The sequence below is a fragment of the Dipodomys ordii genome, unplaced genomic scaffold (genome assembly GCF_000151885.1).
Source record: "Dipodomys ordii isolate 6190 unplaced genomic scaffold, Dord_2.0 Scaffold15, whole genome shotgun sequence".
Classification (NCBI taxonomy): domain Eukaryota; kingdom Metazoa; phylum Chordata; class Mammalia; order Rodentia; family Heteromyidae; genus Dipodomys; species Dipodomys ordii.
In genome coordinates this window covers 15,520,167-15,545,268 of record NW_012267231.1, presented here as the reverse complement: position 1 = coordinate 15,545,268, position 25,102 = coordinate 15,520,167, and the positions used below count along the sequence as shown (strand labels likewise).

Genomic DNA, 25,102 nt, shown 5'->3' with positions numbered 1-25,102 from the left:
GAGAAGCAGAACCAGTTGTTTAAGGATACAGGTGGATCTGATGCAACAATGAGACGTACAAGTTGTCATGCCAAAACGAGCTTCACAACGTCGGTGCGGGGGGGGAGGGGAGGGGAAGGGGTTGGTGGGGGAGGGGGGAAGAAGAAGGATTGGGATGGGGGGGAGGGGGGAGGCTGGGAAGGGATGGGAAGGGGAAACAAGGAAGGAGGCTGCAATGGAGGGAAAGAGGGAGGGAGGGAGGGAGGGAGGGGGGAAGAAGAAGGGGAGGGAGCAGGTGGCTGGGGTGGGGTGGGGTACGGACCCACCCCACGGGCCTGTTTGCGTTTCTAGCTGACTGCCAAATGGCCTTGTCCGTGGCTACAGCCCACCCTGCTTCATTAAGACCATCACTGGCGATGGATTTTGAACGCTCAAAGCTATGCACAGCCATGAACATGTTTAGACCGGGCAGGGCCTTTGTGCGGTGGCTGCTGTCCACGTGGATGCCCTCCCTTCCCCCCCTCCCTTCCCCTTCCCACCTTCTCCCTCTTTCTCCCCTGCTGACCCTCTGAGCTCCCAGCCCAGAGCTGGGGCCTCTTTGGAGGCTGATCAGGGCCAATAGCGTTCCAAGCTTGGGGCTTTTCAGATCATCTGTTTCTTCCCTACCCACCCCCCACCCCTTATCCCGCTGTAGCCTCTCATCATGTAAAATGCAACACCTCCTTCCAAAGCAAGCCTGCCCGGGCAATTACAGGCTAGCCAGGCCACTGCCGCCGCTGTCCTTGGTGCTGAAAAAGAAGTCCTGCCCGCCCCTCGCATCCCTCCCCAGCCTTCCAGCCCAGGTTCTTAATTCAATTAGCCGGCCCAGAGCCCTCCCCAGGGAGCTGGGAGCGGAAGCTGACAAATTCTGTTTAACAAAGACATTTGTCCCCCCCCACACACACACCCCTTCCTCACCCCATCAGCTTTGGGCTCTGTTCCGTATCTCTCACTCATTAGGTATCTAACAAAGTGAGTCCCTGGATCTGCTTCCAATCGCTAGTAATTCAGGAGGCCTGACACAATTTTCTCCCTGATAAAGGGAGGTAATGAGGCCCTGGACAGCGGGTTCCACGATTAGTCTCGGCTTTGTCATTTCCTGGGGCCTCCACCACCGCCCTTGTGGGCTCTTCTTATCGCTTTCTGTGGTAGGCGAGGCTCAGACAAACCCCCTCCCCTGCCCGCCCACCGCCCCAAGCCGCCTGGCTGGTGCTCTGCAGGCTGCTTTTATGGCAGAAGCTAGGGAGAATTGGAGCCCTGTCTCCCAGACCAAGGTCCCAGGGCCATTACTTGGTGAGGCCATACTTTCATTTCCTGGAATAGGGTGTCAAAAGCTTAATCCAAAAGCAACCTGTGGGGTCAGGGGAGGGGGAAAGGTGACGTTTTGTTTTGTCAGCCATGGGGCTGGAACTCAGGACCTGGGCGCTGCTCCTGAGCTCTTTTCACTCAAGGCTAGCGCTCTACCACTTTGAGCCAATACAGCTCCATTTCTAGTTTTCTGATGGTTCATTGGAGCTCAGAGTCTCTCAGAATGTCCTGCTCAGGCTGGCTTTGAACCCTGATCCTCAGATCTCAGCCCTCTGAGTAGCTAGGATGACAGGCGTGAGCCACTGACATCTTTATTTTTGTATTTCCTCCCCGACCCGGCCAGCTCTGGTCAAGACACAGTGGGCCTTTTCAACAGATCTGGCCTCCCGAGAGATTAATCGCCTGTCTCCTTATTTCTCCATTGTCTGAAAAATCGCTGAGAAATCAAATGGGCTGCGGGTGACTTGGTTTCTCCGTGGCGCATGATGAGGTCTGGGGGCCTGTCTGGGGCGGATATGAAGCGGCAGAGCAGCTGTCGGGAGCGGAGAGCTCTGAGTGATGGATTAGGGGGCTCCTGTGGAGCCCCCGAGCCTGTGCAGGGCCCTGGGGGGCACAGCATGCTTTGTCAGCAGCTAAGGTGAACCATATGAAGAGTCTCCTGACTGACAGACAGCCGGTCCCTGCCACCTTCCTGGCTGGTGGGGATGTGAACCCCTTTTGTGGATGAAGGTCCAGGATGCAAACCCAAGTCTGGGGTCTCCTCAGAGGGGCCTCAGGGGCTGCTCGGCCCCTCCCTCCAGGAGGGTGGCATGGACTGAAAGTGGTCACTACTCCACCCTTAATCTCAGCCCCTCAATTTCACCTCCCTGGAGCAAACCCCAGGACGGTGCTCGGTTTCTGGTTTTCCTGGGGGACTGGGGGTGTCAACCAGATCCGGGTGGAGCAGACTTTGGAGAAGCTGGAGATGAAGCCGCTCTTGGGTGTTTATCCAATAGCTAACAAGTCAGCAGAGCTCATGGATGCACTGTTCATCGTATCCAAGTCATGGCATCAGCCAGAGGCCTCTCGATGGACTAGTGGATCAAGAAAATGTGGGAAAAGCTGGGGGCCAGTGGTTCATGCCTGTCATCCTAGCTATTCAGGAGGCTGAGATCTGAGGATCATGGTTCAAAGCCAGCCTGGGCAGGAAAGCCTGTGAGACTCTTATCTCCAGTGGACCACCAGAAAGCCAGATGTGGAGCTATGGCTCAAGTAGTAGAGCATCAACCTTGAGTAAAGAAAAGCTCAGAGACAGCACCCAGACCCTGAGTTTAGACCTGCTTCAAATAGAAAGGAAGGAAGGAAGGAAGGAAACGTGGAGTAGATACACAATGGAATTTTACTCCTCCATCAGGAAGAATAATCTTATGTCACTTTCAGGGAAATGGATGGACTGGGAAGAAATTCTATTAGGTGAAGTGAGTCAGGCTTTGAGAACAAAAACACCTGTGTCCTTTCCTAGGTGGAAATTAGATCTAATTTATAAATGCATATGTAAGCATGCAGAAAGTGACATGCACACAGACTCCAACATATTGACTCCAGTATGTGTTCCAGGGCGGAGGAGTTCAAAGGTGTAAGTCCTTTGAATGACTAACTTAGAGTCGAACAAAATGAACCCCAGGAAGCGGGAAACTGAGGGGTGTGTGTGTGTGTGTGTGTGTGTGTGTTGGGGGGGTGAGTTAGACGCATGGAGAGAGGAAGGGTTGGTGAGCGCAGTTGTAATTTTCAGTGCACATCTGTGTAAGTGGAGCCAGGAAAATTGCAGGGAGGGGCGGGGCTGGGGAGACTCCAGGAGTCTGCTGGGAGGGGTGGCATTGATCAGGATGCGCTGCCCTGGTAAACTGACGTGTTGAATTGAAACCCCTTTGTACAACTAAAGATAATAAAATAAAAATTAAAAATAAATATATACGATACACAGCAGAAGCTGGAGGGCACCCAGACCGCCAGATCATTAAGAGACAGGCTGCTGAGCCAGGAGCAGCAGAGCCTCCCAGAGGACCAGACTCCTCCCTTCAAAGAGAAGAGGCTGAGATCAGAGACACAAAGGAGACCGGAGGCCGGCCAGGCTTGCGCTCGGGTGGGCTAGACGTGGCCTCAGGCTCCTGGATTCTCAGTGTGTAAAGATCTGTGAAGGCCAAACCTCCACTGGCTGCTAGGGAGAGAGATCTTTCTGTACCTGTGTAATTCTAGCTATTCACAAGGCTGAGATCTGAGGATCCTGGTTCAAAACCAACCCCGCTCAAGAAAGTCAGTGAGACTCTTTATCTCCAAATAAACCAGCAAAGGCAGAAAAGAAAAAGAAAGCTAGCTGGGAGCCAATGGATCATACCTATAATCCTAATTATTCAGGAGGCTGAGATCTGAGGACTGTGGTTCAAAGCCAGCCTGGGCAGGAAAGTCCATGAGACTCTTATCTCCCATGAACCACCAGAAAACTGGAAGTGGCGCTGTGGCTCAAGTGGTAGAGCGCTAGCTTTGAACTAAAGAGCTCAGCAACAGTGCCCAGGCCCAGAATTCAAGCCCCATGACTGACCAAAATAAAAAAAGCCAGAAGTAGAGCTGTGACTCAAGTGGTAGAGCACCAGCTTTGAGAGACATAGAAGCTGAGGGACAATGCCCAGGCTCTGAGTTCAAACTCTAGCAGGAGCCGCATAAAACAAGACAAACAAACCCAAAAAATCAGAATATCAACATAAGCCAATTCTCAGGCAGAATTCCCAAGCAACAGCTGAGTCACAAAGAGATCTGCATGTGCCAAGCGAAGTGTGAAGCCGCCTGTCACTTTACACACGTGTGAGCATGCATGCTTGGATGACATGTACAGATGTATGTGTGTGTGTGTGCGCGTGCGTGGATGATCAGCTAGTCCTCGTGCGGAATCTGCATGTACAATGAATTCTTGGCTGTTGGTTTTGAATTTCCCCTAGTGCCATTTTCCTGGCGCCCCCCCTCCCATGCCCTGCCCCCCAATCTTCATCTCTTGTTCTCTTTCTTGGAAATCCATGTTCTAAAAGGTGTTTTCCTCCCCCCACCCCCGCCCTTCCCTGCCACTAGGGGAGGAGGCTGAGGAGAAGGAGGAGGCTCCAATCACCAGCCCCAGATCAAACCCCTCACTGGGGGAAATGAATTCAGGGGAGCACTCCCGCATGACTCCCACAGATAATTTATTGCAGCCGCCAGCTGCAAAGGGAAAGAATTAATCCTGCACTTAGCACAGATCCGTGAATAATTCATCACGAGGCCCAGCGCCAAGCCCTGGGTGTGGGGAAGGGCTCTGCCTGCCCGCCTGTTGCCGGCCCGGCTCTCAGTCGGACCATCATTCGAGCCTTATGGAGGCCCAGGGAGGTAAGGAAGGGCCCGGAGAGGCCAGGGAGGCTGAGCCCTGATCTGGGAGATTCTTCTCGAAGGACCCACTTTCTTGGGAGCCTCTCTGCTTCTCTGGTGACTTTTTCCCAGGCAGGGAGTTCCTGTGTGGCTCCTGTTTTTGGCCTGTGGTAAAGAACCAACCAAGGCCCGGCACTCGGAGCTACTCAGGAGATCTGAGGATCATGGTTCAAAGCCAGCCGGGGCAGGAAAACCTATGACTCTTATCTCCAATGAACCACCAAAAAGCTGGAAGTGTCACGTGGTTATACCTCCTCCAGCCCTTTTTTGGGGGTTATATTTTCAGTGTCTTGGGCTTTATGTTTTTGTTTTGCCATGTTTGTCTTCCTGAGTAGCTGAGATTACAGGCTTAGACCATCACACCTGGCTTGTTTGTTGAGATGGGGTAGCCCCACCTCACCTGAACAGAACCCAGGACAGTGGCCCAGGATGGAAGGCCCTAGTCTAGAAGATTCTCTGCCCTCAGCTGTCTCTCTCTCTCTCTCTCTCCCTAATCTCAGTGTCCTCTCTGCTGCCTGGAGCCTTCAATCACCTTCAGACATTTCCACCCAACGCAGCAGACACCCCCCACCCCCCGCCCACCCCCATCCCAACCCCTTTCTGGAGTCCTCTTGCCCCGACTCTGAAGGTGAAGGGCTGCGGTTGGCCTTGACCAAGCCCAGCCTGAAGCCTTACCTCGGAGGAGATCAGCTGCAGGGATAAATCCACGGTGGGGGCTTCGCCTGTGATGGTTTTCAAGCTGGTGTCCTGGGGGGAGGAGGGGCTGTCAAGGCTCCACCCCTGCTCTGGCCCCTCCCCTCTCCCCAAGGTGGAGAGGGAGGGAGGGAGGAGGCAGGAGCTCAACTTCCTCCTCTACTCCCCACTTCTCGACCCCACGCTACACCTGACCTCCAGGCTCATCGGCTGATGGCACGGGAACTCTCCCGCTTCCCCCACCCCTCCATCTCTGTGTGAGTCCTGGGGTTTGAACTCAGGGCCTGCTCATCCCCAGACCATGACTCTAATGACACATCCTAGCCATGTTTCCCTTCTCTTCTCTTCTCCTTCAGCCTCTTGACAGCCGGGACTACGGGTGTTTGTTGCCACACCCGGCCCATCTTAAAAATGACTGAGCTCAGAGAGATGCTGCGACGGGACCCCCTGGGAATTCTTTTTCCCTGGGCTTTGTCGTCATTATCTCCAGGGGCCATCGGAGCAGGGGTCTCTGGGTCTTTAACCCCAGGGGGCCAGACTGGTGTTTGGTATTGTGGCGTTCCCTGACATATACAAGGGTCAGGACCAAGCCAGGGTCAGGACCATCTCCGATGGCCCCCAGGGGACAAGCACACAGGCAGCCCCCCCAGGGGACAAATCACTCCATCTCTGTGACCTGAGTCCTGACTTTGAAGACAGAAGTGCAGCGTCAGGGCCGGGCGTGGTTGGATCCACCTGTAGTCCTGGCCTTCAAGGATGAAGCAGTTAACCATGCTGTGTTCTCTGGGGTATGTTGAGGTGGAGTGGGGGGGCAGGGCTGGGGGGGTGACCTGTTGGGAGGGAGGTGGGGGGGACTCACACTGATGGGAAGCTGTTCCACATGCAGCCCACTCAGGCCTCTGCCCGTCAGCATCTTGCGGTACAGACGGTTGTTCAGCGGCAGCACCGAGACGCCCAGAGGGGGGCCCAGGGCCCAGGGCTCGCCGCTTTTCGCTGAGGGAGAACAGCCAGCTGGGGGGGGTCCCCACTTGATACTCCACCCACTCTGCTTCTCAACACCAACCTCGGACTCCCTACATCCACCCCGGACCTACATCTTTGCATCTGGTTCTGGTCCCCGCCGACTTACATCAAGCCCTGCTCCCCCCCACACCCCCTCCCTGTCTTCAGGGCTTTGGGAACTCAAAGCCAACTCTGATTCTGGCCCAGTGTGGTAGCGCACGCCTTTCATCCCAGCGACTCAGCAGGCTGAGATCTGAGGATTGAGGTTCAAAGTCAGCCTGGGCAAGAAAATCTGCCAGAGACTCTCTCTCCAATGAGCCACTGGAAAAGGCAGAAGGGGCGCTGTGGCTCAAGTGGTCGAGCGCCAGCCTTGAGCTTTTGAAAAGCTCAGGGACAGCGCCCAGGCCTTGAGACCAAGCTCCAGGACTGGACACAACAAGCAGATTCTGTATCTGTGGGTGTTCCTGGACGGCCCTGTCTGTGTGGATGGGCTGAACTGTCCCCCGCCATCACTGCAGTTCACTCTGGGAGCTGTGAGGTCCCGCCCCCACCGCACTGTACCCTGGGAGACCCTGACCCCACTGCAGTGCATCCTGGGAGCTGGGTGCATGAAGACCCCTGTGTTGGGCATGAGCCCATGGATCTTGCAGCTCCATGGACAAGGAAGCCAGCCGGTTCTTCTCAACTCCTCTGCCTTCTGCCTGGCACCTGGGAGCCAATGAACCCAGCCCTGCAGGCAGGAGGCAGGGCGGGGGCCCGCAGCCCCAGACACGTACTGGAGATGGCGCTGTAGAACTCCAGGACCAATGCCCTGTCCTCCGAGAAGCTGGTAGCTCCATCACGGCCTTGGAAGAGGAAGGACTGATTCCATTCGGGCTGCTCCAGAGAACTCCCAGGCCTGGACAGCTGCAAGGAGAGGGTGGAGGCCCAGCTATGGAGGCCCGCCTATGGAGGCCTGAATCAAGCCAGAAACAATCTCTATAGCCGGGCGCTGGTGGCTGAGCCCTGTCTTCCTAGCTCCACAGCAGGCTGAAATCTGAGGACTGCGGCTCAAAGCCAGCCCGGACGGGAAAAGTCCGTGAGACTCTTATCTCCAATGAACCAGCAAAAAGCTGGGAATGGAGGCATGGCTCAAAGTGGTAGAGCGCCAGCCTTAAATGGAACAAGCTAAGGTCCTGAGTTGAACGTCCTAGTATTGGTGGACTTCCATGAACGGAGCAGGAAAGGACTCAGCAGGATGGAGGGGAGACGGGAGGGGGTACAGAGGTTAACACATGGGCAGGGCCTGCAGCGACCAGTACCGATGCCCCCTTTGCTGGGCTGGGCATCAGGGCATCAGAATAGCGGCTCCCACCTCCCCGGGCCCTGGGGTATCCGTCCTCTCTGAGCACGCTCACTGCTGCTGTCGGAGCCATGGTTGGGAGATCAAGGATTATCATCAATCCAGAGGGGGGTAGGGGGCCGGGGAATAGGGTGGGGGGCCACTGAAGCCTGTCCCACTAATGTGTCCATCCTGGTCTTCCGGGGCCTGCCTAGGCTCAGCCCGGTGTCAGCCTCTGTCCCCAGGGAGCTTGGCCATGCTAAGTGCCGGGCGTGGGGGCGTGGGGCGGGGAGGGGGGGTGTGACACTGCTAGAAATTCAGGGATGGCCCCTGCCTAGGCTCTGTGGAGCTGGAGGGGGGAGCCCCCCAAGCCACACCCCTTCTCAGAGCCACCTCCTTCCCCTGGGTGCCAGAGGCCAGCTGTCCAGGCACCGGGGTGCTGGGGGAAGGCATGTGCCGGTCCTTCAGCAGGTCTAGCCTCCATCCTGGAAGATGGAGCTGGTGTAATGCGGGTTCCCCGCGTGTGCTCTGCGGGTGAGGGGCTGGGCCTGGGGAGGACAGGGGGGTCCCTGAGGGGCTTCTCAGAGCAGGTGTCCCCTCCCCCAGGAGAGAGCCCCTCACCCCGAGAATGGAGGAATGGGCCTGGGTTCCCTGCCCTGGTGCGTGTGAGCACACGCTTGGAGGACCGAAGGTTAAACCGCCTGCAGCCTGCCTCCAGACGCCTGGTGGAAGGTTCTAGAAGCTGAAGTGGAGGCCAGGGGTGGGGCTGGGTGCAGATGCTAAGGTTAGGGACTGTGGCGGGCTGCGGGATTAAGGAATCCGATTAACCTTTCACTGTGATCTTCAGAAAAGCCATTACCCTTGAAGGAGCCTTCCCTGGGGACAGCCCTCCTCCTCCCCCCCTCTCCTCTGGGCTCCACACCCACCCTTACCATGCTGGGAGGAGTCAGGCCCCGCCTTGGGCCGGTCTCAATCTTGTCATGTGACCTTCATTGAGGACCCCCCGCCCCCGCTTCTCATGGCTCAGGAGGGAGACGTGTCTTATGCTCCACACCCCGAAAGTCCTCCCTGTCATTCATGAGGCCGAAGGAAGGAGAATGGGAGGGCTGGGCACTGGTGCTCACACCTATAATCCCAGCTAGACTCCTATCTCCCCTGAACCACCAGAAACACCAGAAGTGGTGCTATATGGTTCGACGTGGTAGCGCGCTCGCCTTGAACTCAGGGACTGAATCCAGGCCCTGAGTTCAAGCCCTACGACCGACCAAAACAAAAGAAAACAACACCAAAAACACAATTGAAAGCATGGAGGCCCCAAGTTCAAGTCCTAGTTACCAGCAGCACCGAAAAGAGAAGCAAAACCCCAGGCCCACCTCTACCTCTGTAGAGATGAGACTGACACACAGGGGGACAGGGCAGGGGCGTGTGTGTGTGTGTGTGTGTGTGTGTGTGTGTGTGTGAGCTCTGAGCCCAGTGCTCGGGGGGGGGGGGGGGAAGGAGGGGAGAAGGATTCCACCCCTCACAGCCCACCCCTCCACTTCAGCCTCTACTTTTCCTGCTGGTTCTGGGCGCCAGCCAGCTCCCCTCCTCCCCACCCCTGCCCAGATGCCACAGTGTCCAGTGATGCTGCCACACCTCCGGCCTGGAGTGTCCCGCGTGGGGGAGGGGTGGGGGGCTGGGGTAGGGAGGGGCTGACAGGCAGGGAGCAGCCTCGAAGGGGAGGAAGAGGAGGGCGGGGGAAGGGCTCCCTCATTAACACAGGCCATTCCCCCCCCCTCCCTAGGGACAGCCACTGATTGGTTTATAATTTCCTGGGCAAATGCAGAGCGGTGTGTGAGATGGCTCTGGGGAAATCAAGGCTAGGATTGGTTTGGGTTGGAAGCTTCTGTCCCAGGACGCCCTCACTCCTGTCTGTGTCTGAGCTTTCTTCAAGTGTCTTTGCCCTGAAATGAGAGGCTGGGGCTCCACAGGGGTGTCTTGTCCTAGTTTTTCCTTGTCAGATGTGCACCTTGGTGGGCAGGCAACAAGAGGGACTTCCAAGATCAGCCTTGTGCAGGACAAGCTCACACCGAAGTGGAGGCCCTCCCCGGAGTGGGGGTGGGGACCAACCTCACCATACCTCTGGACCCTGGTCAGGATCTGTATACCCCTCCCCAACTCTTTCCCCCACCAAGCCCCCCAGCCCACCCACCCAACTGGCTCTTCTTCAACTCACCCAGCCACAACCCCTCTGACTTAAAATGGTACCAGTGGCTCACACCTGTAATCCTAGCTACTTGGGAGGCTGAGATGTGAGGGCGTGGATGCTGTCCCTGAGTTTTGTTTTGTTTTGTTTTCCCACTCATGGCTGCTGGTGTTCTACCACTTAAAACACAGCGCCACTTCCAGATTTGGGGGGGGGAGGGGGAAGGTTGGTTCATTGGAGATAAGAATCTCATGGACTTTCCTGCCCAGGCTGGCTTTGAACCTGGATCCTCAGATCTCAGCCTCCTGAGTAGCTGGGATGTTGGGCGTGAGCAGCAGCACTCGGCTGTGACTCAGTGATGTATGATCTGGGTGGGTGCTTGGTATTTCCATGCGTGGGGACCCCATCTTTACTGGGAGCTCCCCACAAGCAGGTCAGCTGGGCCCGGCTGGGCCTCTGTGGTGGAGGGAGCTGCTGAGGGGTCGATGGGAGAGGGAAAGGGGGAGATGGGGGGCAGTCGTACCTGGGGGCACCCATTCGGGCTGGCCCGAGGGACGTCAAGGTTCATCACGGAGGAGATGGGGAAGGAGAGGGAGGTGATGGGGAGACCTATGGAGCTGTGATCCTGGTTGGCCTGGCTGTTCCTGGAGGGGTGAAGAGACAGGGGTCGGCACAGGGGCCCCCATGACCCACCTGGAGCAGAGGGGAGAGGCTCGGGGCTGGTTGGGCCAGGCCTGGGCTGGGGCGCGGCCGCTGTCCATGGTCCTGGCTGCCGCAGCGACACAGCCCCCACGCCTGGGGTCCTGGAGACCGCCCGGGAGCATGCATGTACACACATGCACACATGTTGGTGCACACACACGTGTGCATGCACACACGCACATTCGACGCACGTGCAAGCACTGTGCAGTGCCGTGCATGCACCTGCACACCTGTGTGTGTGTATGTCCATGTATGGGGGCATGTGTGTGGGGCAAGCCCATGTGCACACGCACGTGTGCATGCACACACGCACATTCGATGCACGTGCAAGCACTGTGCAGTGCCGTGCATGCACGTGCACACCTGTGTGTGTGTGTGTCCATGTATGGGGGCATGTGTGTGGGGCAAGCCCATGTGCACACGCACGTGTGCACACACAATCATCAGATGGAGGACATGGGGGTGCAGGGTGTGGGAGGATGTGGGGGTTGGAGTCCCTGCTGCGTCTTTTGGGGGCCCACACCCACTGGGGTCCCACATAGAGCGGGGGAGGGGGAGGGTTGAGGAGGCCCCGGGAGGGAAGGTTCCAGATCACCTGTAAACCACACCCCACTCACTTAAACTCATTGTAGTCAGGGACCACGCGTGCGACCACCATGATCGGGCTGGTGTTGTTGGCCAGGGGCTCGTTGATGCCCCGGAGAAAGACCTGGAAAAGAAACGATCTCATTGGTCACCTCCTGAGTCTTCCCTGATCCCCCCCTGCCCCCCACCACGGCCGCCCCTCCTCCGCTGGGCTCTGGGTGGCTTTGCTCCCATTCTCCATAGCCGCTCAGAAAGCAAGGCGCAGCAAGACACTCCACACACACACCTCCCCAAAGAACAGAGGCAAAAGAAAGGGACTCCAATTCTACCGCTACACACGGACTCGGCTGAGATCCACATTCACCATCTCCCTCGTTTGGCTCCAGTCTCTTTTCTCCCCTCAGTCTCTCATGCCTCAGGGCCTTTGCACATGCTGATCCCTCGATCTGGATTCTCCATCTCCCCCAACCCGTCATGGAATCATGGCTGGTGCTTTGCTCCGAGCCACCTTCTGTCTTTGTCACTATCTCAGCCCACCACTGTCTCTTCTCAGCACTTCTGCGTCTTCTACTTTCCTTCCTTTTCTTTTTGGTAGGTAACAGGGCTTGAACTCGGGGCCTGGGTGCTGTCCCTGAGTTCTGTGTTTGCTCAAGGTTAGTGCTCTACCACTTTGAGCCACTTACTTATTTCTTGTTTCTTTTTAGTTTGGCTAGAAACCAACCTCTGTTTTTGTTCTGGTACTGGGGCTGGAACTCAGGGCTTGTGCACTATCCCTTAGCTTTTTTTGTTGTTGTTCCAAGGTTGAAACTTTACCATTTGAACCACACACAGCTCCATCTTGCAGCATTTATTTATTTATTCATTCATTCATTTATTGCTGGTTAACTGGAGATGAGAGTCTTACAAATTTTCCTGCCTGGGCTGGATTTGAACCTCCATCCTCAGATCTCAGCCTTCTTGAGTAGCTGGGATTACAGGCGTGAGCCACAGCACCCACCTGATTTTTCCACTCTTGATCCTTTTCCCCCCTGACCCCACTGGCTCATGCTCACAGGTCAGCCAGAGGTGTGTGTGGGGGGAATCTGGGGTTTGTTCAAAGTTAGGCCCCTTCCCAGTCCACCTGCCCACCCCAGAGGTCCCCAGGGGGGGGCAGCTACCTCCAGGGCGGTATGGTCACAGCCAATGTAGCGAGGAAGAAAGCTGCTTTTCCGAATGATGGTGGCGTAGAGTCGTGTCTTGTCAGCATCTTCATTGGGTTTCCCGGGCTGAGTGGGCTGCAGGTCAGGCCGGCGAAGAAGATAGACAAGAAAGACAAGAGTCTCAGGGCCGAGCTTGGCCATAAATCCACTGATCATTGGGCATTGCTCCACCGGGGCTCAGAGCTGATAATTAAGGCTCATGGTCCCCTTGAGCCCTTCCGAGATCAATAGAATAAATCTTTGCTTTTCCATTTGAATGTTTCATCGCCCTTAGAAGGACCCTGGCTGGGCGGAAGGAAACAGGGCGTTGGCTGATGCTGCCCATCTCCAGTGCCATGGGGCAGGGCCCCAGGCAGGAATCCAGACAACCTCATCTCCTTGGTGTGTGTGTGTGTGTGTGTGTGTGTGTGTGTGTGTGTGTGCCAGTCCTGGACACTGTCCCTGGGCTTTTGTGCTCAAGTCTGGAGCGCTACCACTTGAGCCACAGCTCTACTTTGGGGCTTTTCTGCTGGTTCATTGGAGATAAGAGTAAGTGTGTCATGGACTTTCCTGCCCAGGGTTGGCTTCGAGCCTCTCAGCCTCCTGAGTGGCTGGATGACAGGTGTGAGCCACCAGGGCCCGGCTGGCCGCATTGTCCCTTCTCCCAACCACTCTAGGGGAGAGGGAAGAGCAGACAATGGTGCTCATACGTGGCCCGATGCCTAACACTTAGCAGGTGCTTAATTAAAAACCTGAACAATGCCAGACGGGCCTAATGTCCAACCATTAACACCAGCAGGGGACAGGGAGCTGACATGGTTGTTCAGGCCAGGGGCAGAGAGGCCCCAAAGCGTTTGTACATCAGGCCAGCGGTCAGCTGCATTCTGGGAAGGGTGTGTTCCCACAATGCCTTGCAGGTGCATCTCCACAAAGTTCCCAAAATGTCTTGTCTGCCACACCCCAACTCCCCTGGGCCCCCCTCCACCCATAAGCCATGCAGAGACAGCACAGAAAGACCCAGCCTGCAGACGGGCGTGGCTGGATGCCCCCTCAGTTCGGCCATCGGAGGATATTCGCGCTTCCCATCAGATCTGCACACCTCACCGAGGTTGGGGCCTGGGGCCTGCGGTCTGACTCACCTTCACCAGCTCAAAGTGGTAGGGGTGGAAGATGCATAAGTACTTGATGGGTATCTCGTAGGACACCAGCTCCTTCTTCTTCTTCGTGTCTATCACCTTGATGACCAGATCTAGAGGCAGCCAAGGAAGAGTACAAGGCCTGGCACCAGTGCTCATGCCTGTGATCCCAGAGACTCAAGAGGCTGAGGTCTGACGGTTGCAGTTTGAGGACAGTCCTGGGCAGAGAAGTCCCTGATATTCTTTTTTTTTTATATACTTTGCTTATGTGGTGCTGAGGAATCGAACCCAGGGCCTCAGGCATGCAAGGCAAGCGCTCTACCACTGAGCCATCTTGCCAGCCCGTCCCTGATATTATTATCTCCAATTAGCCAGCAAAAGAAAGCCAGAAGTGGAGGTGTGGCTCAAATGGTAGAGCACTAGCTTTGAGTACAAAAAAGTCAGGGACAACAGCTCAGGCCCCAAGATCAAGCCCCAAGACCTGTGCATACACACACACACACACACACACACACACACACACAACTTAATAAGCCTTCAGCTTCCTTCTTCACCCCCCCCCGCCCTTCTCCCTCCCTCCCATCCAAATGACCCTTCTGTGTTCAAGTCATCAGGGAAGGGGGGACGCTGTCCACGGTGCTGAAATGTTCTTCCTCCCATTCAGCCCCATTATCTGTCATTCATTTCTCCTTGCCTCCATCTCCCTCAGCCCTGGTCCGCCCCTCCTTCACTTCCTCTCCTCCCTCCCTCTCCTCCAATCACAGACTTCCAAGAACAAGGGGGGAGGGGAGGTGGCCTCTCCTGTCTGCTTCCCAGCTGTGCCCCGTTGACCTACTTAGAACTCCGCCCCGCCCCCCAGCTCCCAGGTCCACCCGTCTAACCCCAGAACAAGGATTTGTTGCCATCAGAGACGAGTGGTTCCCATCCCTAGGCCTGGCAAGGAGCCGGTGGTCACTAAGTACATGCAGCACCGTTGCTTCCAGGATTATTCCCCCCTGCATGTGCATGCCAGTAGTGGGGAATCTTGAACTCAGGGCCTGGGTTTTGTTTAGTCAAGACTGGTACTCTACCCCTTGCACCACAGCCCCACTTCTGGCTTTTTTTTTTGCTGATTCATTGGAGACAAGAGTCTCACAGACGTTCCCGACCTGAAGAGATCTGAAGTCGGTGCATTTGGGGTTCCAGCAAAGACATGAACTCTGCTCTGTGTCCTTCGTGAGTCATTTAGCCTCTCTGAGCCTCACTTACCTGCTCTGCAGAAGTGTTACTGCTTTAAACAAACACATGCTAGGTGCAGATAAAAAGCCCTGCCTTACCCCTAGGATTGATCGGGCAAGAAGCTTGGGCTTCCAGCTAGAAAATTCTGTGCCAGGGGACTCGGCTGGACCTATGTTTCCCCTTGCTGACCATGAGACCACTCCACTGGAGGAGCCCAGCCCTCTCAGCTTAGACTCCGGTCACTATGGAGGCTGCAGCTGCTCCCGCCCTCTCCCCATAGACCCAGAGTGCTCACATCCTACAAGGATCTGAGGCCCTGTATCTCCTCCAGTTCCCTGCCTGGGGCAGGCAGCAGGGAGCTGTAATGAGGGGCCCCAGCAGTTGTGTGTGTATGTGGGGGGGGGTGTCCCTCCCTGCTGCTGTCGGCAGACCGCAAGCACGCTTCATCAGCTCCCAGTCTGGGCATTGTGCCCTTCCGGCCTCCCAGGGCTCCCTTTGTGTGTGGCCAACAAGCCATTTCTGCCGCCTGCCCTGCTCTGGCCCTGACCCAAGGCTGAAACACCTCTTTGCTTTTCATTAACACGTCCCCTTCCCGCCTCCTGTCCCAGCCTTGCCTCCCCGCCCCCGTGCCCCTCCCACACTGCACATCACCACAGCAACCGGTTCCAACTGGGTTCAACACCAGCCCTTCAAGCCGGGCTTGCTCAGGCTGTCTCCTCAGCTGCCTGTCCCTCCTACGGTCAAGACCTACTTCCTGCCTGGCCTACTGCCCGTCTGACCTGCTGCCCGCCTCCTGCACGGGGCCACTGACCCTGGAGCATCCTCTCTCTCGATCTAGGTGTGCCCAGCCCGCATGAGCCAGTGTGTAGGCATGCACAAGCGCACAAACACACATACACACACATGCCTGCGTGGAATCCTGCGTCCATTTTCCCTTTTCTTCGGCATCTTCTCAAGCCATTTTCATAATTTCATCTATTTAACCTCGATCTGGCCTCTGCCCTCTCCACCCCGTGTCCTCTCTCCCAACAAGGTTCTGGCAACTGGCTCCTTGCTCCTGTCAAGAGCCCAAGGAATGCTCCTCATGGAAGTTCCAGAAGAGAAATAAGAGCTGGGCACCAGTGGCTCAGGCCTGTCATCCTAGCTACTCAGGAGGCTGAAATCTGAGGATCTCAGTTCAAATCCAGCCTGGGCAGGAAAGTCTGCGAGACTCTTATCTCCAATGAAACACAAAAAGCCCGAAGTGAGGGAGTGGCTCAAATGGTAGAGCACTAGCTTCGAGAAAAAAAAGAAAAAGCTAAAGGACAGAACCCAGGCCTCGGGTTCAATATGGGCACCTCCCCCAACAAACAAACAACAGCAACAAAAACTCAGTGCTGGAGGCATGGCTCAGGGATAGAGCTCCTACCAAGCCAAGTTTGAGAGGCACTGAGTTCAAATTCTACTATTACAAATCAAATCAAATCCCCAATACTCAAATGGAAGCAGCTAGAACCCTAGATTTCCAGGGAGAAGACGAATGGCGGAGTCCTGGGTTATCTGATAGGTGATCAGAGCTTGGACTGAGCCTCAGTACCAGAGCTTGGACTGAGCCTCAGTACCAGAGCTTGGACTGAGCCTCAGTACCAGAGCTTGGACTGAGCCTCAGTACCGGATTTTAGACTGAGCCTCAGTACCACAACTTGACTGAGCTTCAGTCTTCTCTCCCAAGCAGTGGGCAAGGCCTGGCTCCTCCCGGAAGGAGATTGTCTCAGCCATCAAATCAAATCAAACTTCGCTATTTCAGTGAGAGACAGCGGTAATAACCCCCGTGAAAATAGCAAGCACGGTCGTAAAAAAACATAAGCTAGCATTATGTGGAAGGTTCATTTATGTGGAACGATTCATTTTTCCAGCAGGCTGGGGACATGAGGCGTGAAGGTATTATGGGTTTTTTTTTGTTAAGTGCTTTTAGCGGAGTCTGGGGAGGCGATCAGGTGGCCTCCAGCTGTGCTGAAAGGGGGGGGAGTCGCCCCAGCCCTCACCCCATCTGCCTTGCCTGGCTGTCAGGGTGTGTGCCCACGGCTGCTCCCCCTCCCCCAGTCATCTCAGCCCCCCCTCCTCCCCACCCCCTGCCCAGCCTCACCCTTCTGCCCGGCATCCTCTTCTGGGATTTCCACCTCCACCGTCTCCTCCCACATGGGGTTTCTGGTGGGTTCCGAGGCCACAGAGCTCATGGCTTGGGGGCTCTGGCTGTCTGCTTCCTCTGGGGTGGTTTTTCTGGGAAGGGAGAGAGGGGTGGGGTGAGTGGCAGGGAAATGTGCTGCCTGCTGGCAGCGGTGGGGGGGACCCCATAAATCCCACCCCAGACTCCTCTGGGGAGGAAAGATGTACCAGCCCTGATCCCCCCCCCCCGCCACTCCTGTCTGGTGACCACTAGTCAGAAACAAAAAAATATATACAAAGAAGCCGGGGGTCAGTGGCTAGTGGGTCACACTTGTCATCCTAGCTACTCAGGAGGCTGAGAGCTGAGGATCAGGGGTGGAGACCACAGCCAGGGCAGGAAAGGCCGAAAAGTCTGTAGACTCTTATCTCCCATGAACCATCAGAAAACCAGAAGCGGAGCTGCGGGGCTCACAGTGGTAGAGCGCTAGCCTTGAGCAAAAGAACTCAGGGACAGTGCCCAGGCCCTGAGTTCAAGCACCATGACTGACAATAATAATAATAACAATATAGAGGGCAGGCTGACAGGACAAGGCCAAAGATTGACTAGCTCCGGGCCCAGAAAGAGTTAATCTCTGACCTCTGCAAGTCCTCCACCCCCACCCAGAGGTCCGGGGCCAGGTGTGTGAAATGGGGGGGAGGCCCTGGGGGAGGTAGAGGCTTTTAGCAGGTGGAGGGCGCCAGAGGGGGGTGGGGGCGGGTAATGGCTTTTCCTGGCACCGCTTGCCCCTCTGGGCCTTGATGTGATGTGGATTAGAAACTGGAGAGGGAGGTTCAGATTCCGCACAGAACACCAGCCAGAGCTGGGGGCGGCCGCCAGGTCTCACTTCCTGTCCCGCCCCCCCCCCAGCCACAGGGAAGACACTTCACTTCCTGTCCCCTCCGCCCCCCCCCCCAGCCACAGGGAAGACAGTGCTGGGGTTGTGTTCACAGGTGGAGGTGAGCCACAGAAAAGCACCCATGCATGCTCACACACACACACACACACAGGTGTGCACATGCACACGCACAGACAGCCTCAAGGTCTTCCCTTCACAGCCGGGCCCACATCCCCTATGCCCCCTGCTAGTTCTCCGGCCTCCCCTCCCTCCAGCAGCCAAGGGGCCCGGCCAGGACGCCAATCCCAGGACAGCCACGGGCAGAGACAAGAGAAGAACCCCAAGTTCTGGTCTGTTCTGACTGCTATAGTCCCAGCAGGCTCCCCTTAAGGGTGAGGAGAACCCGAGGGAGTTTCCCAGAAGTCCCTGGGAGGATGCAGACAGGTGGGTCTGAGGGGGGCAGATAAAGGTGACCTTCAGGTGGATGGGTTGACCTTTTGTGACCTTTTGTCCTGGTCCCTCAGGGCCATCTGCTGGCCCTGGAAGCTGGGCAGAGAACAAGATCACATGGCCGGGGGTCTGAATCAGTCTCCGTGGGTCTGTCCTGAAAAACCAGACAGTTTTCCTTGGTTTCTATCTGCTATGCCAGCGTCCAAGCCTGAGGGAGAGCCAGACCCTCAGGCCATAGACCCTCCTCTTTTCTGGAAGGTGCTATGTCCAGTCTCATGTCCTGTCCCCGGTCCCCCCAGCAACAGGCAGCAGGAATGGGGGGGCTGGTCTTTGTAGAGAGAGTTATTTGAATAGTGTGGACATGGACGTCATTGTTCTTTTGCTTCTGAGCCTTGCTGGTTCTGGAAGGTTCTAGAAGAGGTTGGGCTCAGAGAGAAAAAGAAGGCCACTGTTCTTCCTGGGGAACTGGGAGAGGTGGTTGGGGAAGGGATGGGCTGGTAGATACAAGGTCAGCTTGTTGGGGTGCCTTGAATGAGTTCCCCTCTGTGCTGTTTTGTTTTCCAGTTCTATCTGAAGCCAGATTTGGGGGGGCAGGTGGGAAGGGGGTTCCACATCCCTGGCCTTGGCCAAGCCCTTCACCCACATTGGGACTGTGGGCAAGAACTTGTGCCCAGCGCCCTTCAAAGTGGAGGCGAACTCTTCTTGTCCCTCTCCTACTTTACCAGCTGCAGCCCTTGGGCTGTGGCCCACGCTGCCTCCTCCAGCCTAAAAAGCAGACAGACAGCCATTTCTGGGTTCCAAACTCTCCTCCTACCACCCGGACCACGGCTTGAGCCGGCAGTTAGTCCTCACAAAGACACCGGCCCTCATCCTGGCTTTTATTTATTAATTGGAGTCTAATGAACCATGGCTAATTGCTGATGGTTTACCACACTCCAGGCGGTCTTCCAGCCACACCATGGCTGCTGTCTGGAAAAGATGGTGTGTGTGTGTGTGTGTGTGTGTGTGTGTGTGTGTGTGATCATGCGGGCCAATCCTGAGGCTGTATCTCAGGACCTTGAGCTCAAGGCTAATGCTCTACCACATCAACCATGGCTCCACTTCTGGTTTTCTAGTGAAGTGATAAGAGTCTCATGGACTTTCCTGCCCAGGCTGGCCTTGAACCTCAATCCTCAGATCTCTGCCTCCTGAGTAGCTAGGATGACAGACCTGAGCCAGTGGTACCCAGCATCAGGTGCTTTTCTTTTTTCTCTCTTTCTTTCTTTTTTTCTTTGTTTCTTTCTCTTTCTCTCTCTTTCTTCTTTCTTTTCTTTCTTCCTTTCTTTCTGCCAGTCCTGGGGCTTGAACTCAGGGCCTGGCCACTGTTCCTGAGCTGCTTTTGCTCAAGGCTAGCACTCTACCACTGGAGCCACAGTGCCACTTCTGACTTTTTCTGTGTAGTGGTACTGAGGAAGCAAACCCAGGGCTTCATGCATGCTATTGCCTAGCACTCTACCACTAGGCCACCTTCCCAGCCTCCCTCTTTGCCAGGACCTTCAACAACTGTCCACTCAATACCTTCTCCAACCAGCCAGCAGGCTCGGCGCACGGTCTGTGGCCAGAGTCAGGCATAGAATCAGAACCTGAAGGGCTCTTGAGCCTGACTCTGATGGGTGCCTGGCCTGGGCCTCACTCTACCCATGAACCCTCAGGGCAGGGCCGGTGCCCTCCTCACCCCCACCCCACTGGCTCTCCCGCCTCGCTTATTAGCTTGGGGCAGCAGGCAGCCAAAAGAGCAACTGCCAACACTGGCAGCCCTTCACCAGCCTTTGGCCAGGGATCAGAAGCACTGGGCCATCTCCTGGAGTGCCCCGCCCCGCCAGTCCCGCCCACCGGGCCGGCCTCCACCTGTCATGACCACTGCCTTCCAGGGTCCCTGCTGGGTACTGACTGACAGATCTCTCCATGCCAGGCTGGGGGACAGGTGCTGGGTACTGGTCAAACCCTAGGGCTTTAAGCCATGCCCAGAGCAATCAGGGGGAAAATGGAGAGCCGGGCACTGCCAGGGGACCTGGATATAGAATCCATTTCAGGCAGCAAGAGTGGACAATGTTTGCCAGGCCTCAGCCAATCAGCTAGGCCTGCACCAGCATGGAGGTTGAAGAGCACCATCAGAAAAAAACAGGCTCAGAGAGGGACAGGGATTGGGCTGTGGTCACACAGGCAGTCAGGAACCATGGGCTGGACTCTGAGTCTTCTGATTTCCATCCAGCTTCATTCTGCTGCCCTGGAAGTTCTTCCATTGGCTCTCACGGGCCCATGGGGCGTGGCTGAAGACTCCTCCACCTGTACAGCCCACCAAGACCCACCAGCGTGGCCCACATTGACTCTGAGCCCTCTGCCAGGTGCAACATGCAGTTACCAAGAGGTGAAGTGACATCGGGCCGGATTCACTCAATCATTCAGTCATGCATGTGTTCCTCCACAAATGCATGCCTCCATCCATTCACAAACACATGCATGTATGCATCCATAAATTCATTCATTCATGCTTGTATGCATACATCCACAAACCATTCACAAACTCATTCATGCATTCATCCACAAATTCATTCATTCATTTATAAACTCCATCATTCATTCATGCATGCATACCTCCACGAACCATTCATTCATTCTTCATTCACAAATGCATGCATGTATGCATCCACAAATTCATTCATTCATTTATAAACTCCATCATTCACTCATGCATGCATCCATCCACAAACCATTCATTCATTCTTCATTCACAAACTCATTATACATTCATCCACAAATTCATTCATTCATTTACTAACTCCATCATTCATGCATGATCCATAAATTCACTTCTTTCTTTTTCTTACCTTCCTTCTCCCCCTACTCCTTTTCTGCATGTTTTTGCTCAAAGCTGATACTCTTCCAGCCAACACCTCTCCTTCTGGCTTTTAGCTGGTTCACTGGAGCTAAGAGTCTCACAGACTTTCCTGTCAGAGCTGGCTTCAAACCCTGAACCTCAGATCTCAGCCTCAGATGACAGGTGTGAGCCATGCCACCCAGCTTGAAGACACACTTTAAGCCACGTGTGTGTTTTGTCCCTGTGTTTTCTACTTAGAAGTTGCAAGACATCAGACATTGTTTCCCCATGGTTCTGAGGGTTCCCTCTGGGGAGGGGGGGGGTCCTGTGTGGGGCTCCTGACCATCCCTGACAAGCACTTTTAGGCCCCACTTGCTGGGCCTTGCTTCTCAGAAGTGCTGCCTCCTCCGTTCATTAACACTACCCGGAGCTGGTGGCAGCTCTGGGATCCGGGCCCTGCTCTGCTCTCAGACTGGCAAGGAGCGAAGACGCATGCGCTCTGGGATCCAGCGCCCCTCACACCTCCCCCCCCCCCCCAGCCTGGACAGGAGTGAAGACGCCCGCGCATGCGCCCTCCCTTCCCTGTCCCCGCCAGCCGGTCGCCGGCAGGACGCAGGGGGACCGGGTGCTGCCCCAGCTCGGTCTCTAAGGCCCACACCGAGCGTTTCCCTGGCAACGGGGGGGGGAGCTCTCCCACTCTCGCCCTGCCACCTCCCAGGCTGGATTGGTGACAGGCGGGGCCTCCATCTCCCGAGATGATCGGCGATAATGGGTTTATGGAAATGGCTGGGAGAAGGCGGCCACCTGTGCCCCCGACCCGGGCCTGGGCCTGGCGGCTCCAAGAGAGCTTCCTGGCGAGCCAGGCAAGCCGTTCACTCCACTCCAGTGTGTGTGTGTGCGTGTGTGCATGTGTGCACATGTGCCAGTCCTGGGGGCTTGAACTCAAGGCCAGGGTGGTGACTTTTTGGTGCTCTACTACTTGAGCCACAGCTCCCCTTTCTGGCTTTTTTTGGTGGGTCATTGGAGATCAGAGTCTCACAGACATCCCTGCTCCTAGGCTGGCTTTGAACCTAGATCCTCAGATCTCAGCCTCTGGAGAAGCTGGGATGACAGGTGTGCACCGCTGGTCCTAAGTCACTTTCTAAGCCTCACTCTCACCGGAGTCCAGACTCTACAGACCAGGGTCTTACCTGTGGGTTCAAGAGTTCATTGCCTCCCCCCCCCAACCCCACCCCCGGACTGTTCCCACACCACAGAGCCCACAGCCCTTGGCAGGACTTCTCCGGGTATCACAGTTCTAGTCTTGAACCTTTAAGGGCTCATTTCCTAGATACCTACCCCGATCTGGGTTTCTGCTCAAAGCGCAGACCCCACACCAGCCCTCCCCTTCCCCGCCCCCACCCCCAGCCTGCTCACCCCTGGCTACTTACACAATCACAAAAGGCCACGGCTCCGAGCCGTCTCTGCAGAGAGGAAGGCCAGCAGCTCCATGAAGAGTGACCGCCACAGTCTCCTTATTAGAAGGGGCCAGATGGAAGGGGTTCCAAGGTTCCTTAGGGCCCTCGGTGCCCTGTGGGAAGAGCCAAGGCCGAGTGACTCCTCTTCCTCCTCCTTTTCCTCCTCCCCACCCCCACTTGCCACCCTCTAACCCCTAGGCCCCTCTACAGCTTCCCTGCACATGGCTGCCAACTTTGGGCTCCCCTACAACTTCCCTTCTGTCTCCTGTCACCAGTGAACGGCTCACACCTGTCATCCCAGCTACTAGGAGGCTGAGATCTGAGGATCGAGGGTGAAAGCCAGCCGGGGGAAGGGAAGTTGGTGAGACTCTTATCTCCAATGAATCGCCAGAAAATGGGAAGTGGCGCTGTGGCTCAAACTGGTAGAGGGCTAGCCTTGAGCAGAAAGAGCTGAGGGACAGCACCCAGGCTCTGAGTTCAAACCCCATGTGTACTCATTTCCTGATTTATGAAATGGTAGCCCCTCCGTACAATACCTTAACGATAATGAAACTTTATATATATGTATATATTTAAAAGCTGGGAGTTTTCAGTTCTGCGTCTCCCTGGGTACTTGTGGAAAACAGAATCGTAGTCACACTGTTCTCTTTGGGTGACAGCAGCTGTTCTGTCAACTGCCTGAGGCCGATCCTTGAGTCTTCCTCTCTAAACGGGGTCCAGTGACATTCCATTGCCTCTATTTTTCCTGGAGCCCCACGCCTTGTGTGTGTGTGGGGGGGGGGTTACTCTCGCTCCACATCTGGTCAGTTTGGCTGCACATATTTCTAGAACCTGACCCTTTCTTCACGTTTCTTCTGCTTCACCTCCAGATTTCTCTCCAGGTCTCCCAATGGCTTAGGAAACTCCATGATGGCCTTCTAGCTGCTCCCTGCCACCCCCCTACACCCCCCCACCCCTGCACCCCGTCCTCGCCCCTTGAACCTGGATTGCATCTCCAGGATAGTCTTGTCCCTCGGGCTAGCTCACTTGCTCAAAGCCAAACAAGATGTGTTATTAGCAGGTGACAATTCCAGCTCCGGAGGGACCCTCTCCTTCTCCCCCTTCTTCCACTGAGACTCCCCCTCCCCTCCCCCAGGCCTCAGCGGGGGGCCTCGTCACCATCTGCAGAGGTGTTGATGAATATCTCCAGGCCGAGGTGCGAAGAAGGGAGGGGAACCTCGGCCAGATGGAGGGGCGTGGCCAGCGGCTGGCCACGCCTTCCCACAAGCCCCGTCCCCAGCAGGTTTGCTGTTTTGGTTTAGAGGCTTAAGAGCAAAACCAGCAGCCTGGAAGTCAAGAGGCCTAGGTTATGGTGGGGTGCTGATGGCTCACACCTGTCACAACGCAAGAGGCTGAGATCTGCGGATTGCACGTTTGAAGCCAGACCCCTGGCAGGAAAGACAGTAAGACTCTAATCTCCTATTAACCAGCAAAATCCTGGAAGTGGAACCGTGGCGCAGAGTGGCAGAGAGCTGCCAGCCTGAAGCACAAAAGCTCAGAGACAGGGACTAGGCCCTGAGTTCAAACCCCAGGAAACACACACACACACACACACACACACACACAGGACTGTAGGCCTGGGCCCCTTGTGCAGGCTGGGCCCAGGGCCAGGACCTGGGACCAAGGGCAAAGGTTGCATAGGGCACTGGCGGGCCAGGACTGCCAACCTCTGCCTTCTCTTCTTTCCTTCCTACCCGGATGGAAATCTATTGACAGGTAGAATCTGCCTCAGGACTGGTGTCCTGCCTGTGCTCCACCCCCAGCAGCCCCGCAGAGCTTCTCAGGGAATTCAGAATATAGGTGTTGGGCCCAAGTGTCATCCTAGCTACTCAGGAGGCTGAGAGCTGAGGATCGCTGTTCGAAGCCAGGCAGGACAGGAAAGTCCCTAAGATTCTTATCTTCAATTAACCAGCAAGAAAGCTGGACGTAAAGCTGTGGCTCAAATAGTAAGAATGCTAGCTTTACGAGAAAGAAAAAAAGCTAAGGGACAATGTCTAAGCCCTGAGTTCAAGCCCCAGTAGCAGAAAAATACAAATAAAAATCTGTAACTGCCCTGAATCCATCAGAATTTTAAACAGTAGTCATTTACTGTCAGTTTTTTAAAAAAATATTAATATCCTTAATATCCAAAGAACACTGAAATCTATAATTAATTTAAAAAGGGATCCAGGAAAGAAGAGATATGGATACATAATGCTATACAAACAGCATGGCCAGAGTGGAGATGTGGCTCCAGTGGTACAGTGCCAGTCTTAAGAGGAAAGAAACTAGCAGGGCGCTGGTGGCTCACACCTGTCATCCTAGCTACTCAGGAGGCTGAGATCTGAGGATCGAGGTTCAAAGCCAGCCCAGGCAGGAGAGACTGTGAGACTCCTATCTCCAATAAACCACCAGAAAACTGGAAGTGGAGCTGTAGCTCAAGTGGTAGAGCGCTCGCCTTGAGCTGAAGAGCTGAGGGACAGCGCCCAGGCCCAGAGTTCAAGCCCCACGACTGACCAAAAAAA

At 55.6% G+C, this 25,102-nt stretch overlaps 1 protein-coding gene across 1 annotated transcript in view; it reads right to left on the bottom strand.

Moving 5' to 3' along the window:
• The window catches only part of Ccdc33 (coiled-coil domain containing 33), a 60,962-nt gene that overhangs the window by 23,435 nt on the left and 12,425 nt on the right, over positions 1-25,102 (bottom strand). The window contains exons 4-11 of the mRNA XM_013011923.1: positions 23,238-23,264; positions 22,533-22,654; positions 16,901-17,034; positions 13,561-13,670; positions 11,276-11,367; positions 10,480-10,600; positions 7,227-7,356; positions 6,308-6,441 (exon numbers count right to left, since the gene is read on the bottom strand). Coding sequence (XP_012867377.1) covers positions 6,308-6,441; positions 7,227-7,356; positions 10,480-10,600; positions 11,276-11,367; positions 13,561-13,670; positions 16,901-17,034; positions 22,533-22,654; positions 23,238-23,264 — 870 coding nt within the window. The remainder of the gene's footprint in view (positions 1-6,307; positions 6,442-7,226; positions 7,357-10,479; positions 10,601-11,275; positions 11,368-13,560; positions 13,671-16,900; positions 17,035-22,532; positions 22,655-23,237; positions 23,265-25,102) is intronic.